A 15142-nucleotide genomic window follows, 5' to 3' on the forward strand; every position below is an offset into this window, starting at 1 on the left:
TATGACGTTTTTAAATGTAAACAAAATTGTTCATTGGTTTTCTATTATTACTGTATTACTATATTAATAATATTGGTTATTCTAATTATATCAGTGCATTTTACTTCTAATATTGCATTTCTCCTATTGCAGCGGGAGAGATATAAACATATAATCTTTTACTTTCATTATTGCTGTTTGTCATGATCAAACACTTTTTTAAATAGATTTTCTAAAAATCTATATAAATATCACTTCTTGGTATTGTTAGCTATGACGTCTTGAAATGTAAACAAAATTGTGCATTGGTTTTATACTACATATTACTATATTAATAATATTGGTTATTCTAATAATATCAGTGCATTTTACTTCTAATATTGGCCAATATTGCATTTCTCCTATTGCTGGGGGAGAGATATAAACATATAATCTTTTCCTTTCATTATTGCTGTTTGTTGTATATAATAACACCCACACCCAGTACATTACAGCTACCATTGCAGTTATCCTATTGCACTGCAGTGCCATTTGACTGCTAATATTGCATTTCTCACCCATCAGTACCCTTTCTTTTTTCCAATATCACTTTGGTCGTGGGCTGTATGACAGTGGAATTTCTAGTGAATAGATTTACAAATATGTGAAAAAGGTGACACGCTTCTACAGGTACTACTGCCCGAATGGATCAATACAGTCTGACGAAGTTTCCTGTCCTCCTGGTAGCTACTGTCCTAGTGGTTCCTCAATTGATACGCCCTGCCCGGAAGGGACGTACTCCAATACCCCTAACCTACATAATGAGTCTCAGTGCACTCAATGTGACCCTGGCAGCTTCTGTAATGATACCGGTATGTTACAGGCAGTTCTACTGTTTTTTATTTGGCAATTAGACAACAAGTCCTGACATGTACATGTAGATCATGATTTTACAAATTGTTTGATTCAACATTTATTATTTATTTAAATGGATTTATTTATTTAAATAAATAATAAATTTTATTTACATGGATTTATAGTAGAGACTAGCTGAATGCCCGGTGTTGCAGAGGAATTGAAAACAGCTTTTAAACATTGACAGGTAATGTAGGTGCCAATGACTAATTTAAATAAGCTAGTCTAAGTATTACTAAAGTTACTAATAAGAGCCGTGAGAGCAAGCTTTAATGTAATGCAGAGTCGTTATGCGAGTATCACCCAATGACTCCATTGAATCTCGCCTAGCTTAATAGATTAGCTTATCGCCTTGCGACTCGGAGGTTATGAGATGAAATCCTCTGAGAAATAGAGTTTTCATTACTGGATTTTAATTGCTATCACTGGATGTGAGGTGATGTGAGGTGTACAAAAACAAAACCCGAGAATTGTATATGTGTAGAATTGTATATGTGTATATATTGTATATGAAACAACACAATTCTTTTCAAGTCCGTTTAGAGAATCTACTCTTAAGTGTGAGGAAATATTTGCATGGTTTGCTTGGCCAGTTGCATTCTGATTGTTGCTTGTTGTACTTCTGGCGGTTCAATACCTACTACAATATCTTCTGACCTCAACTCTTCTTCTGGACTTCTAAACTAGTCGAAATTAGTGTCGTAACAATTTTTTTGGCCGAGCAAAACTTCCATCTATTGCATTTTGCACAAATAATGATACATTTTTAGCCGCACATGCGCTAAACACAACTTTTAGCTTAACACTAATCGTTCACTAACCATCATAAATGTGAACCGTTTTTCACAAATGTCGACGTATCAAAACTATGTTAAACAAGTAGCTAGAATTAGCCTGACACAGTTGGTAATTATTTTTTTGGCGATGCTTTCAAAGTTTTGATGAAAAAACCGAAAAGCTTCAAAATGGAAAAATGTACTTCGACACGAACAGAAACAACAAGAGGATTAATTGTTATTGATGTAACTGAGTTGTTCACTCGTGTTCATCTTCAAAGCATGTAAATGGTTTCAAATGGCGCATATTTCATTTTTCGAAGCGATTCAAACTTCCGATTCAAGGGGGGTATTTTTGAAAAAATCTGCAACAACGAAGTACTATGTGTAACATAATACATAGTACATTTTTGAATACATCGTATCAACAATGAAGTACTGCGTATCATGTAATCATCAATATTCGTATTATTGCGCAAATCTTCGCAATCAGAGGTTGAATTTTTATCGGTGACGTCCTTGCAGCATTCCCACGCAGCTCTGTTATCAAAGCACGTATTTTAAAAATGTTTTAATACATTTTTATTTTAAAATGTCAAAACAAATAAATATTTCATAAATTTTAAAACAATATTTTAAAATGTTAAAGCCTGATAGAAATTTTTTTGTAATTTGGGGTTATTTTCTAAAATGGTGAACGCTCTGTTCTCAGATGAGTTAGTTATCACAATGGTCAATCTAGTGGTCGCGTTAAACATTTTTCAAAGATAGTTGGCCAAAGAAAAAAGAATACAGCTGTGTACAACCAATGGCAGATGCCGTAAATAGTCATTGCAAATTGAAAAGGGACCATTGACATTGGACCTTAGATGCATTTTAATGATGACAGCCATGATATAAAATATGCACCCCGCCGTAGATAAAAGCGCAACAGGCTAATATTGAAACCAGGAGTTGTGCAACAATTTTTTGTGGCACGTAAACTCGTCAGCTACGAAAGTTTTCCGACCACTCCTGCGTATCATGTCATCCTCATTCCTACAACCAAAACCACAACTTCGAAGCTCAAAAGTTTGTAGCATGTAGCACTAGTGATTATCGGTACGGTTTTATGGACACAATTCTACTGATCACTCACTACTGTGAGTAAATTTCAAAGAATGCCAAAGTGGAGGTCAAATAGAGGTGGAGTTCAATTAGAGGGTGGTGCTCTATTGTTCAACAATTTTCCTACAGTGGTGGTCAAATAGAGGGCGGTATTCAAAAAAAGGTGGCATTCAATTAGAGGTTTTACAGTATATTGTCGAGTATAAATGACCAGCTTGGTTTGTGTTGTATGTAATATCAACAAGTGACAAATAGTGACAAGTGATCCCTCATCTAAGTGTCTCTAATCTCGTGGAGACTAACTACGTTAAAGCAGATCCTGAAAAATATGATTGATATAAAAAATTTTACCAAAAAATACAGTCAAACATGGATAACTCGAACTTCATGGGACCAAGCGGAAGTGTTTGAGTTATCAGAGCATTCAAGCTATCAGAGCACTGTCACACTTGCATGTATTTTTAGTAGATACATGTACATATACAAATTATATATAAATCAAAAGGATAGATTGCCTGTTGCAAGTTAAAGGGCCTTTCATGTAAAATTTTAAAATGTTTTATCACAAAGTACAGATATTTTTCTATCACTTGAGATTTGTTTGTTGTTTTAGGTGATGTTTCTGAGTGTTTTAATCGCGATCAAGTTTTGCCAATTTTACTTTAAGTTTATTCCAAGGTTTCCACGCTTTCCCTTGCTTGCGATTTTACCAAACATACCGCAAAGCGGATGTTTGGTAAAATTTGATACTTTGATAGTTTTGACACTTAAACAATGAAGTTTATAAATGTTCTGGGGATGTTTGAACACCTACATTTGAGTTACAAAGAAAAGAAATCCCTTGCGCTTTTCGCATGTACCTGTTGATACATAGCCGATGGATATAGCGATCATATAACTCGTGATAGCTAGGACTGTTTGATTGATTGGTAAATACAAATTGGTAAATACAAGTCAAAGATTGCCATGACAACCAGCTAATGTGTAATAATGTGGTCCGTGCACTACAGCAGCTGTAGCTCTTTACGCATAACCACAAAGTGTTCCAGCTGCATAGGTCACCCAATTTTTTTGTCACTCTTTTCGTTGGTTCTTCCGGTGGCCATTGAACTTTTGGGGGTTTGGTCTGCCTGCGGTGTGCTGTTGACTTCCTCTTGTCGCTACTGATACTCTCCTTCCAATGTTTGCTCATCTTATGATTTTCTCACTTATAGTCGCATAAACACTCTAAATGCTGCAGTCCTACCATCATTGCCACTCTAGTCCTACCATAAACACTTATGGTCACATAAACACTCTAGTCCTACCATAAACACTTATAGTCACATAAACACTCTAGTCCTACCATAAACACTTATAGTCACATAAACACTCTAGTCTTACCATAAACACTTATAGTCACATAAACACTCTAGTCCTACCATAAACACTTATAGTCACATAAACACTCTAGTCCTACCATAAACACTTATAGTCACATAAACACTCTAGTCCTACCATAAACACTTATAGTCACATAAACACTCTAGTCCTACCATAAACACTTATAGTCACATAAACACTCTAGTCCTACCATAAACACTTATGGTCACATAAACACTCTAGTCCTACCATAAACACTTATAGTCACATAAACACTCTAGTCCTACCATAAACACTTATAGTCACATAAACACTCTAGTCCTACCATAAACACTTATAGTCACATAAACACTCTAGTCCTACCATAAACACTTATAGTCACATAAACACTCTAGTCCTACCATAAACACTTATAGTCACATAAACACTCTAGTCCTACCATAAACACTTATAGTCACATAAACACTCTAGTCCTACCATAAACACTTATAGTCACATAAACACTCTAGTCCTACCATAAACACTTATAGTCACATAAACACTCTAGTCCTACCATAAACACTTATAGTCACATAAACACTCTAGTCCTACCATAAACACTTATAGTCACATAAACACTCTAGTCCTACCATAAACACTTATAGTCACATAAACACTCTAGTCCTACCATAAACACTTATAGTCACATAAACACTCTAGTCCTACCATAAACACTTATAGTCACATAAACACTCTAGTCCTACCATAAACACTTATAGTCACATAAACACTCTAGTCCTACCATAAACACTTATAGTCACATAAACACTCTAGTCTTACCATAAACACTTATAGTCACATAAACACTCTAGTCCTACCATAAACACTTATAGTCACATAAACACTCTAGTCCTACCATAAACACTTATAGTCACATAAACACTCTAAATGTTGCAGTCCTACCATCATTGCCATTTTCCGACTGGTTGTTTCTCTCTGTAGTCTCCAAGCACAAGTAGTCTCCAAGCACATGTAGTCTCCAAGCACAAGTAGTCTCCAAGCGCATGTAGTTACAATTTTTGGTGCTTCTGCTTTTTAGGCTTTGCTACAAATTACAAGCTATAACAATATACTTTGTTCATTTACTAATATTCATTTTATGCCAAATTATCAAAAGGTTTGTCTTGCTTATTAATTTAAAATTAGAGCACAAATTGTGTAGTACATGTATCTGATGAATTGTGTAGTACATGTATGTGATGAATTGTGTAGTACATGTATGTGATGAATTGTGTAGTACATGTATGTGATGAATTGTGTAGTACATGTATGTGATGAATTGTGTACTACATGTATGTGATGAATTGTGTAGTACATGTATGTGATGAATTGTGTAGTACATGTATGTGATGAATTGTGTACTACATGTATGTGATGAATTGTGTAGTACATGTATGTGATGAAATTCTGCAAGTTCATGAAATTTCTTTGAAGAAAACAATTGGTTTTGCAGGACTGACAGCTCCAGTGGGAGATTGTGATGCCGGATACTACTGTCCAGGTGGTGATTCGGTTTCCTCTCCTGCGGAGACGCCATGCCCCATTGGTCTACACTGTCCTATCGCTAGTCCCGCTCCTATCCCTTGCGTTCCAGGCACATTTACTAATCTCACGCAGCAAGCCGTATGCTTGCAATGTCCTGACAGGTTCTATTGCGTCCCTGAGCAGGTGAGTCTTATCTTTCCAGTAGTCGGTATTGACTCCTGGCTATCAGCCTCTTGTACTAGGTGAGAGGACTAAACATAGGCAAGAATAGGAATTATAGACACATCATAGACAGACGACTCATAAATGTAGACGTGTGGGTGGACATATGATATGAATCAGGGTTGAGTATAGATGGCCTGTCAAAAAAACACAATTGCAAGCACAAACTGTTCAGGCTAACGTTCTCATGAGCATACATCTATGAACTTAGAAACATACACTATGAAACATAGATTTATGAAATTAAATACATACACGATGAAATATACATTTAAGAAATTAGGAAGATACACTATGCAACATGCTTCTATGAAAATAGAAGCATACACTCTGAAGTTAGGCATGCATCTATGGGATTATACGTACTTTTATGTAATTAGACATAGCCTACATCTAAAAAATTAGGTATACACCTATGAAATTATATGCATTCGCTGAGTTTGATAGAGTTAGTCAAAATGCAATTTAGCCAAACATACTACTCCCTCTATTCCTGATTTGACATGTGCTGAGCTAGTAATCTTAGCCCCTCTGCCTATGTATGGTTAGCTGGATAGTTCAGGTATAACTGACCATTCAGTCTATGCTAACAGAACTATGCCATTTCTAATTTTTTAAACGTTATGTTGTTATGGCAGCAGAACGACTTGAAAGGGCCTTTTGAGTTTTCAAAATTTGTCAGCTCGACTTATTTCAAAAGAACCTGGCTTATGCATCCTCATTCCAAACAAACAGGAATATTATGCTTGGCAAGGCTAGTGAATCATTCTTGGGTCCTGAGCAAAGGATTGTTCGTAACATATCTACATACATATTATAGATCGTCCTCGACCCTATATTAATCACTAATGGCTTGTTCATACTGTAATGCCGAGTGATGGCGTTTTCCTTTCGCCGTTCATCATCGATTACGTGAACCGTAAAACGGTGGCATCGACGAAGCAACTCAGTTACGTCAAAAAAGTTTGCAGCTGTCAAACTTTCCCGATATTTCGCCGAGCATCGATGACTGCAATGTGAACCATTCCAGTGATAGTAATTCGCTGAAATGCTGCTAATTATTGCGAATGGCGCGATTTATTTATTTCCATTTATGATAGTTGCCGCGGGACCAGTATGTGATGCAAGCAAGCGAAAACAAAAAGGTTTCTCTACGAAAACTTTAAAAGAAAAATGAAATTGTTACGTCGCGCCGTATTTGTTGCAAACGCGGATGGGTTTGTGATAGCGTGAAAATGGTTATCATCGACAATCACCGAAATACTGTGGCATCAATGCCGAGATACAGCGATATAGTGTGAACTAGCCTCTAGGAAATAGTTTACTAACATGTGACCATGAGTGTTCCTTGTTAGTCAAAAGACCAGGTCAAATCTATGACGTTTTCGGTGTTGACATGTTGCCAAGGAGAAAAAGTGCACAAACTATTTGTCACTGTGCCAATAGTGTGGCATATAGTCATCCCTAATCCTCTGTTCTATTTATTCCTTCCTATGCCAGAAATGCTTTTGCAAACAAAGCCAGCAAGTGTGCTGATTGAAGTCTCTGTTAGGCTCAGTATTTTTAGACATGAATGAACAGGAAGCTCTGGGAGCCTTTCAGCTAATCTAGTTCACACGATGCTAGAAGAATTCCCTTAGACTGTGTTCCTTTAGATCAGGGATTGTTGAACTTCTTTTCACTACAGGCCTGGTAATTGAACGAACGGATTATTCAGTTACCAGGCCTGTAGCGAAGATAGTTCAATTCTAGATTCAAATGATTCATAATCATTTGAATGAATGACAGGGGTAGCTGCAGTATAATTTTCTTCACTACCTCCTGACTATCACTAAGTCTCCATACAGTGCAAGTGGAGTGACACCTGGGTGCGTCAGTGCTAGTGGAGTGACACCTGGGTGCGTCAGTGCTAGTGGAGTGACACCTGGGTGCGTCAGTGCTAGTGGAGTGACACCTGGGTGCGTCAGTGCTAGTGTAGTGACACCTGGGTGCGTCAGTGCTAGTGGAGTGACACCTGGGTGTGTCAGTGCTAGTGTAGTGACACCTGGGTGCGTCAGTGCTAGTGAAGTGACACCTGGGTGCGTCAGTGCTAGTGGAGTGACACCTGGGTGCGTCAGTGCTAGTGTAGTGACACCTGGGTGCGTCAGTGCTAGTGTAGTGACACCTGGGTGTGTCAGTGCTAGTGGAGTGACACCTGGGTGCGTCAGTGCTGGTGTAGTGACACCTGGGTGTGTCAGTGCTAGTGGAGTGACACCTGGGTACGTCAGTGCTAGTGTAGTGACACCAGGGTGCGTCAGTGCTAGTGGAGTGACACCAGGGTGCGTAAGTGTTAGTGTAGTGACACCCGGGTGCATCAGTGCTAGTGGAGTGACACCTGGGTGTGTCAGTGCTAGTGTTGTGACACCTGGGTGCGTCAGTGCAAGTGGAGTGACACCTGGGTGCGTCAGTGCTAGTGGAGTGACACCTGGGTGCGTCAGTGCTAGTGTAGTGACACCTGGGTGCGTCAGTGCTAGTGTAGTGACACCTGGGTGTGTCAGTGCTAGTGGAGTGACACCTGGGTTACGTCAGTGCCGAAGGGCAGTATAGTAGAGCAATGGTTGTGATATGGAACGCAGCTATTGACCTATGCGCATGCACAAGGGTGATGCCATTGGTCACTAAGACTATTTCCTTAGCACAAAGATGGCCATCAGACCATTGTTTCGCTTCCAGACAGCAATACTGAATCATGACAGAATGAGAATGGCACAGTTGCATCCATGATGGTATTGCAGCGCTATATTGGGTCTGTCATTATGCTATTTATGAAAACGTAATAATCATACAACAATAGAGCTATAATTAGTAGAGCTAAAGACACCCGTTTTTCTTCATAATCTTCTTTCAGGATGAATATTAATCATCCAGCTAAAGCCAACGAACTTGCTTCTGCTGTTTCTGTTAGATCTTCAAGTTCAAGACAGCGTTATTTCTTAAAGAGAATAACCGATAGTACTGCTGTCGTATCCTTTAAAACTATGCTGCAATTTGCCGATATATTGATTGAACGTTGATCACAGTCGACTTCTGTGAAAAGCAAATAATGAAATAACTGTTCTTTGCAAATGTATAATTCATTTGTGTTAATTTAGCATAAATTATATTTTTTGTCCATTTGTGAAACAATTTCTCAAAAAAACTTTTCACCAGTTGTTATTGGTTATCAGTTTTAAGATCTATCTGCAGTGTCGATGTGCTAGCGTGTCAGGTGTTATCAATGGAGTGCTACAGTGCCACACGCGCCTGCTCGCAGTACCAACATGTTATCTGACTAGCGTTTTTTATCCGACAGCTTTCTGTATATAAGCTATTCAGTGTTAAAAAGGGAGCCAGGAAAGTTTACTGTGTCTCTACAGCAGTGTAACAAATGCAGTGATAAAATGTAGCCTACCTGTCATTACTAGTTGCAATTTCTCATGTTGAGCCAGTTGAATCTGGTAGTTTGCGTTTTGACAGAATTCAGCTACACGCATGCTAAAATGTAGCGTATTTCAATGAGAAATTAATGTGCGCCATAAACAAAATTAATAATTGAAATGTTACTATTTGAGAGGTTCGACTTACTCTAAACAAACATAGAGACCAACATTGTAACTTTCTGGATAGAATTTATATTAATAATCCTTCTGCTACATTATACATTTGTAAAATTTTCAGGTTATCGAAGGAAACAGTTCGGCTGGTCACAGGCTATGTCCCAGAGGCTTCTATTGCCCAGCAGGCACTGGCATGGACTGGAAAGCTTGTCCGGCTGGTACATACAGCAACGAACTCGGGCTATATGACGTTGTGCAATGCCTTGACTGTGTCGGAGGTTTGTATTCAACATCTAATTTTGGCTAGTTGGATTATCTCATAACTTGACGATTTGTTGCTAAACAAGTATTTATAAACATTAACTCTTCTTTCTTACTACTACTAGTATCACATTAACTCTCCTTTACTACTACTACTAGTACCACATTAACTCTCCTTTCCTACTACCCACTAGTACCAGATTAACTCTCCTTTCCTACTACTACTAGTACCACATTAACTCTCCTTTCCTACTACTACTAGTACCACATTAACTCTCCTTTCCTACTACTACTAGTATCACATTAACTCTCCTTTACTACTACTACTAGTACCAGATTAACTCTCCTTTCCTACTACTACTAGTACCAGATTAACTCTCCTTTCCTACTACTACTAGTATCACATTACCTCTCCTTTACTACTGCTACTAGTACCATATTAACTCTCCTTTCCTACTACCCACTAGTACCACATTAACTCTCCTTTCCTACTACCCACTAGTACCAGATTAACTCTCCTTTCCTACTACTACTAGTACCACATTAACTCTCCTTTCCTACTACTACTAGTATCACATTAACTCTCCTTTACTACTACTACTAGTACCATATTAACTCTCCTTTCCTACTACTACTAGTACCAGATTAACTCTCCTTTCCTACTACTACTAGTATCACATTACCTCTCCTTTACTACTGCTACTAGTACCATATTAACTCTCCTTTCCTACTACCCACTAGTACCACATTAACTCTCCTTTCCTACTACTACTAGTACCAGATTAACTCTCCTTTTTTACTACTACTAGTACCACACTAACTCTCCTTTACTACTACTACTAGTACCACAGTAACATTATTCTCATGTTCCGTTCATGACTTCATGTCTAATTGTTTGTCAGATAAACCGTTCATATTATGTACTAGCTGACATTCATGTTGTACATTAGGGTGGTATTGTGATGTCACAAACCTGACAGCTCCAGTTAGCCCATGTGCTCCTGGCTATTGGTGTGAGTATGGTGTGGATACAAGGGCCCCAAACAACAATAACACTGGAAGTGGAAGTCTGTGTCCCAGAGGCTACTACTGTGAAGAAGGGACAGTATTGCCTGTTGGCTGCTCTGCTGGGACCTATCAGGTCAGACAAGCACCAGTGCTGTGTATATATTTGTATTATAGTGCATGTATAACTCTAGTACATGCAGTAATAGCATTTGTACTGTATTCCATTTGTAATAACTATAGTACAAACAGTAATAGTTTTTGTACTGCATTACATTTATAACTATAGTACATACAGTACCACTGATATTGAGGTAGTTGTTAGCCTTAGCCACAATAATATTAGGTTGTTATGACATGTAGTAAAAATCAAGTTTCATTTGATGTCTTTAGAAGCCAGTATGATTTTGTTTCAATCAAAAGACAAAGCATGATTTATATATTAATATTTTGTATAAATATCGGCAATTATTTTAATGAACAAATCACAAGTAACATTTGCCAACCACAGTAGACACAATCAGTCAAATATGCGTTTTTAGCTAATTAAATGTTTAGCCTCTGCTCCATCCACTGCTGTGCAATTACAGGATGAAGAGGGCCAATCGGACTGCAAGGAATGTCCCGCAGGCTATTACTGTCTTGTAAACTCTACCACCTACTTAGACAGTGTGTGTCCTTCGGGTTACTACTGCCCAAGTGGAACCACATATGACTGGGAATACCCTTGTCCTCAAGGTACTTTCAACCAGCTGGCAGGACAACACAACTCCACATCCTGTACTCCTTGCAGCCCAGGATGGTAAGTCTGCCCACTCTTCACGTCATCCCGTTAAGATGTCAGCTAATTTCAAGAATGCGTGGAGAAGCTCATTGTGCTGGATGAAGTCTAAAACAAAACAAAAATGTCTCATTTTGAATAAGTAGCATCTTTGCTTGTTGGTCAGCAGGTCAAAAGGTTACTCAAAAGTGGCGATGTCAACAGCCACTATTTAGTACCCTCTGGGCACTGCAGATGCTATGATTATTGACTTTGAGGTAGATAACATGATAAGCAGATCATTGCAAATTCTGGAGGAATTATAGTTGTGAGCCTTTCCATTAGAGGTACGAGCTGTTGTTTGTGGGGGTTCAATAATCTATTAAGAAGGAGAAGGAAGTGTATTCGTTGTCGTAGCAACTTGCTTATGTGAATCCAGATTTTTGTCATGACATTTACTTTTGATGTATAAAAGAGACAAATGTCTGGATTTACATAAACAAGTTGTTACGACGGTAATATTTGAACATTATTTTATCATGAGCAAGCATACGAGTTGATGCAATGAAAGCATAAACCATCAAGCATAAAGCTCCAAATTTTGTTGAAAGACTAAGCTAAAAGGTCAAGGCCTCCAACTGAATGGCTACGCTCAATCTCCTTCAACTAATCACATTCAAAGTTCACATTTAAATAGAAGAAGTATTATTAGGAATTGGTAATATTTGTTATTCTATCATGAGCGATGATACAAGCATAACTACGTATGCACTCTAGGCAAGAATTTAGCCGGGCGGAAAAATCTTAATATTTTGAGTTCAGTTATATGATTCATCAGGCAGGGCTCATGCATCACGATACAAAACTCCCCTATGCATCACTCACCCAAAACTGAGCTCTGTACACTTTTGGTTGCGCGCAATGCACCTTACAACATTTATTTTTTATGTATAGAAAAGGTCATAAATTCAGAAAATATCTGTGCATTGCATTTACCCAAAACAAACAACATTTTGATTAGATAATAGCAGAGAAGAACCGACTAGAATCACTAGATCATCAACCTTGTAATGTTAAAAGGAAAAATAATATTTCTGAATGACACCAATCATGCAACTCACTAGCTAGTGTATAGCAAAGAAAGCTTTCGGCTAATCTACGCCTCCCATCTGGAGTTATGTTCTTTACTTATTGCCATCAACTCTGTATGCGTCTGCTATTATATGTTTGTAATAACCAGTGGACCTAGCTTTAATGTGAGATACATTTGTATAAAAGTATAATCTTAGGGAATATTCTAATCGAATATGTATGATTTATCACAGCTTAATTTGAACATTGTTAAATGTAGTGAGTATGAACAAGGTCTGCGTAACAATTAATCTACACGTACTTCCATATAATGGCTTAAGTTGCGACAAGGCAAAGGTCACAACTTAAACCATAACTGCCACGAACAACTTTTATGGTATTTACTAGGTAAATCAGACACGCTGATTCTGATTTTGTAATCAAAATAAAGATTAGTCCACTAACTTTCAGAGTAATGAAGGATTTTTTATAGCGTTTTAATATCGGTCTCGAAAACAACACGATAGGCATAACAAGCTCCGCCCATAAATACGTGCCGTAACCTAGCTTTTTAGGAAAGGAAGTTACGTAGGTATGTTTAGACCGATTTAGAATAATAGAGATGGGTGTTTTAAAATCCATTAATATCTAAATTCAGCCTTAAAAATAATATCAGTCTTTTCAAAAAGGTAGATAAGCTATTTAGCATTGCATATTTAAAAAGCGTGATAACAACGCTAGCTTGTGATAAAACCGCGCTTTTTGAGCTCATTTTTCTCGGCGTCCAGCCCATTTAAACGTCATGTGACAAGCTACGAGCAATTTTAAATAGTTTATATCCCTTTCATAAAAAACTGAAATTATTTTACAGGCTGGATTTAGATAATAATGGGTTTTAAGACACCCATCTCTATTATTCTAAATCGGACTAAACATTCCTAACTTCCATTTCTGAAAAAGCTAGGTTTCGTCACATATTTATGGGCGGAGCTTGTAATGCCGATTGTGTTGTTTTCAAAACGGATATTGAAATGCTTTAAAAAAGCCTAAATGACTTTGAAGGTTAGTGGATTAATCTTTATTTTGAGTACAAAATCGGAATCAGCGTGTCTGATTTACCTAGTAAATACGATAAAAGTTGTTCGTGACAGTTATGGTTTAAGGCCCTGTGATAATGATCACAGGTCCATTATTGCTATTACCTATGAGCCATTCATATATTGGCTGTTAGTTACGTGTATATTATTGTGAAAAAATCGAACACAAAGGAAAGCAAGCCTAGATTACATCCAGTTGGTGACTTTGTTGGTTGGAAAGCTAAGTGATTTGTTTATTGCCACTGACTCTAGTCTATACCTATGTTTTCATCACGTGCATCACAAACAGATGACAAAAGGCAGAAAACCGAGCTGCATGGAAGTCAGTAATAAAGCCCAAATCACAAGACTGTCTAGCGACTCTAGCCCTATGTCTCCCTGACACGTATGAATCGAATCATGCGGTTTTGGAGTTGTGCAGAAAATCCGCATGACTCACATCAAGTGGATTTAGAATCAAGTTGTGCGAATTAAGTGTTTCCATGGACATTTGCATGATGCGAATTGACTTGTTGAAGAAAGGTAAGGAATTGTACGCTCTAAGTTAATAATTAGCAACGCAAACACAAGAAACTCGATCAAGAAAGGACGACGAAAATATTGAGAATGTTGAAAATTTGATAACTGGTGCGGTATTTTAATGTGCATTATTCGCAGGTGTTGTTTCCATATTCACAACCATGATGGAATCGATTAGAGTTTGGCAAATCGCAAAAAATGCTTAGCTTGCGGATTTACGCCGTTTCCATGATGCGGATAACTTGACGATTGGCTCAAATTTTGAATCGTGCATGTCATGGAAACATAGTGAATATGTGTTGCAATAACAAGTAGTGGCAGCTTTAATGTAAGCAAACACAAATGTGAAAAACGAGTGCAGCTAATTTAATTATAACACAATTTTATATTATATATCTGTGTTACAATAATAATATAATTATAATATATTAACCTTTCAGGTCTGCTAGTCTGTCATGTAATCATTGTTAGGTAGGCATTCCTGACCGACAATCAAGCAAATTACTAATTTTCCAATAAATGTGCCATTTCTCATAGAAGAACTCAGTTTTGTTAAAATACATGCTACAGTTTTTGAGAAACTTATAAAATTTTAGTTCTGATGGTACTTTCAAATTTTAGCTATGTCTATGTTTCCTCGATTCACAGTTGTGTGAACATGGCATAATAGAAAATTTGTAAAAACTTTGAATTTACCCATGTAAAATATTGCTGATTTATTCACAGAAACACAAAATAAAGGTCTGAAAGATGTGATAATATAATGTGGTAGTTATGTTTGTTCTGTAGCTTCAAAGTCAAAATCTTCTCACTCTGACCACACTGAATCACTCATATCATTGCTAGCCGCTATTACTAAACTACACTAATTTGTACAATGAAGCTTCATGAGATTCAGCAGTGCTTTACTCCAAAAGTTGTCATAGGAAGATATGAAAGTATTCCATCATCTTGATAGGCCAGAATGTCTTTGTTTGAACAAGCCCATAA

At 37.5% G+C, this 15142-nt stretch overlaps 1 protein-coding gene across 1 annotated transcript in view; it reads left to right on the forward strand.

Annotated features, from left to right (window-relative positions):
• The window catches only part of LOC137398177 (uncharacterized), a 300195-nt gene that overhangs the window by 161597 nt on the left and 123456 nt on the right, over positions 1-15142 (forward strand). Inside the window, 5 exon segments of the mRNA XM_068084283.1 lie at positions 649-830; positions 5611-5825; positions 9561-9717; positions 10651-10841; positions 11296-11507. Of these exon segments, the coding sequence (XP_067940384.1) occupies positions 649-830; positions 5611-5825; positions 9561-9717; positions 10651-10841; positions 11296-11507 (957 nt within the window).

Source organism: Watersipora subatra, chromosome 6 (assembly GCF_963576615.1).
Source record: "Watersipora subatra chromosome 6, tzWatSuba1.1, whole genome shotgun sequence".
In the NCBI taxonomy this organism is placed as follows: domain Eukaryota; kingdom Metazoa; phylum Bryozoa; class Gymnolaemata; order Cheilostomatida; family Watersiporidae; genus Watersipora; species Watersipora subatra.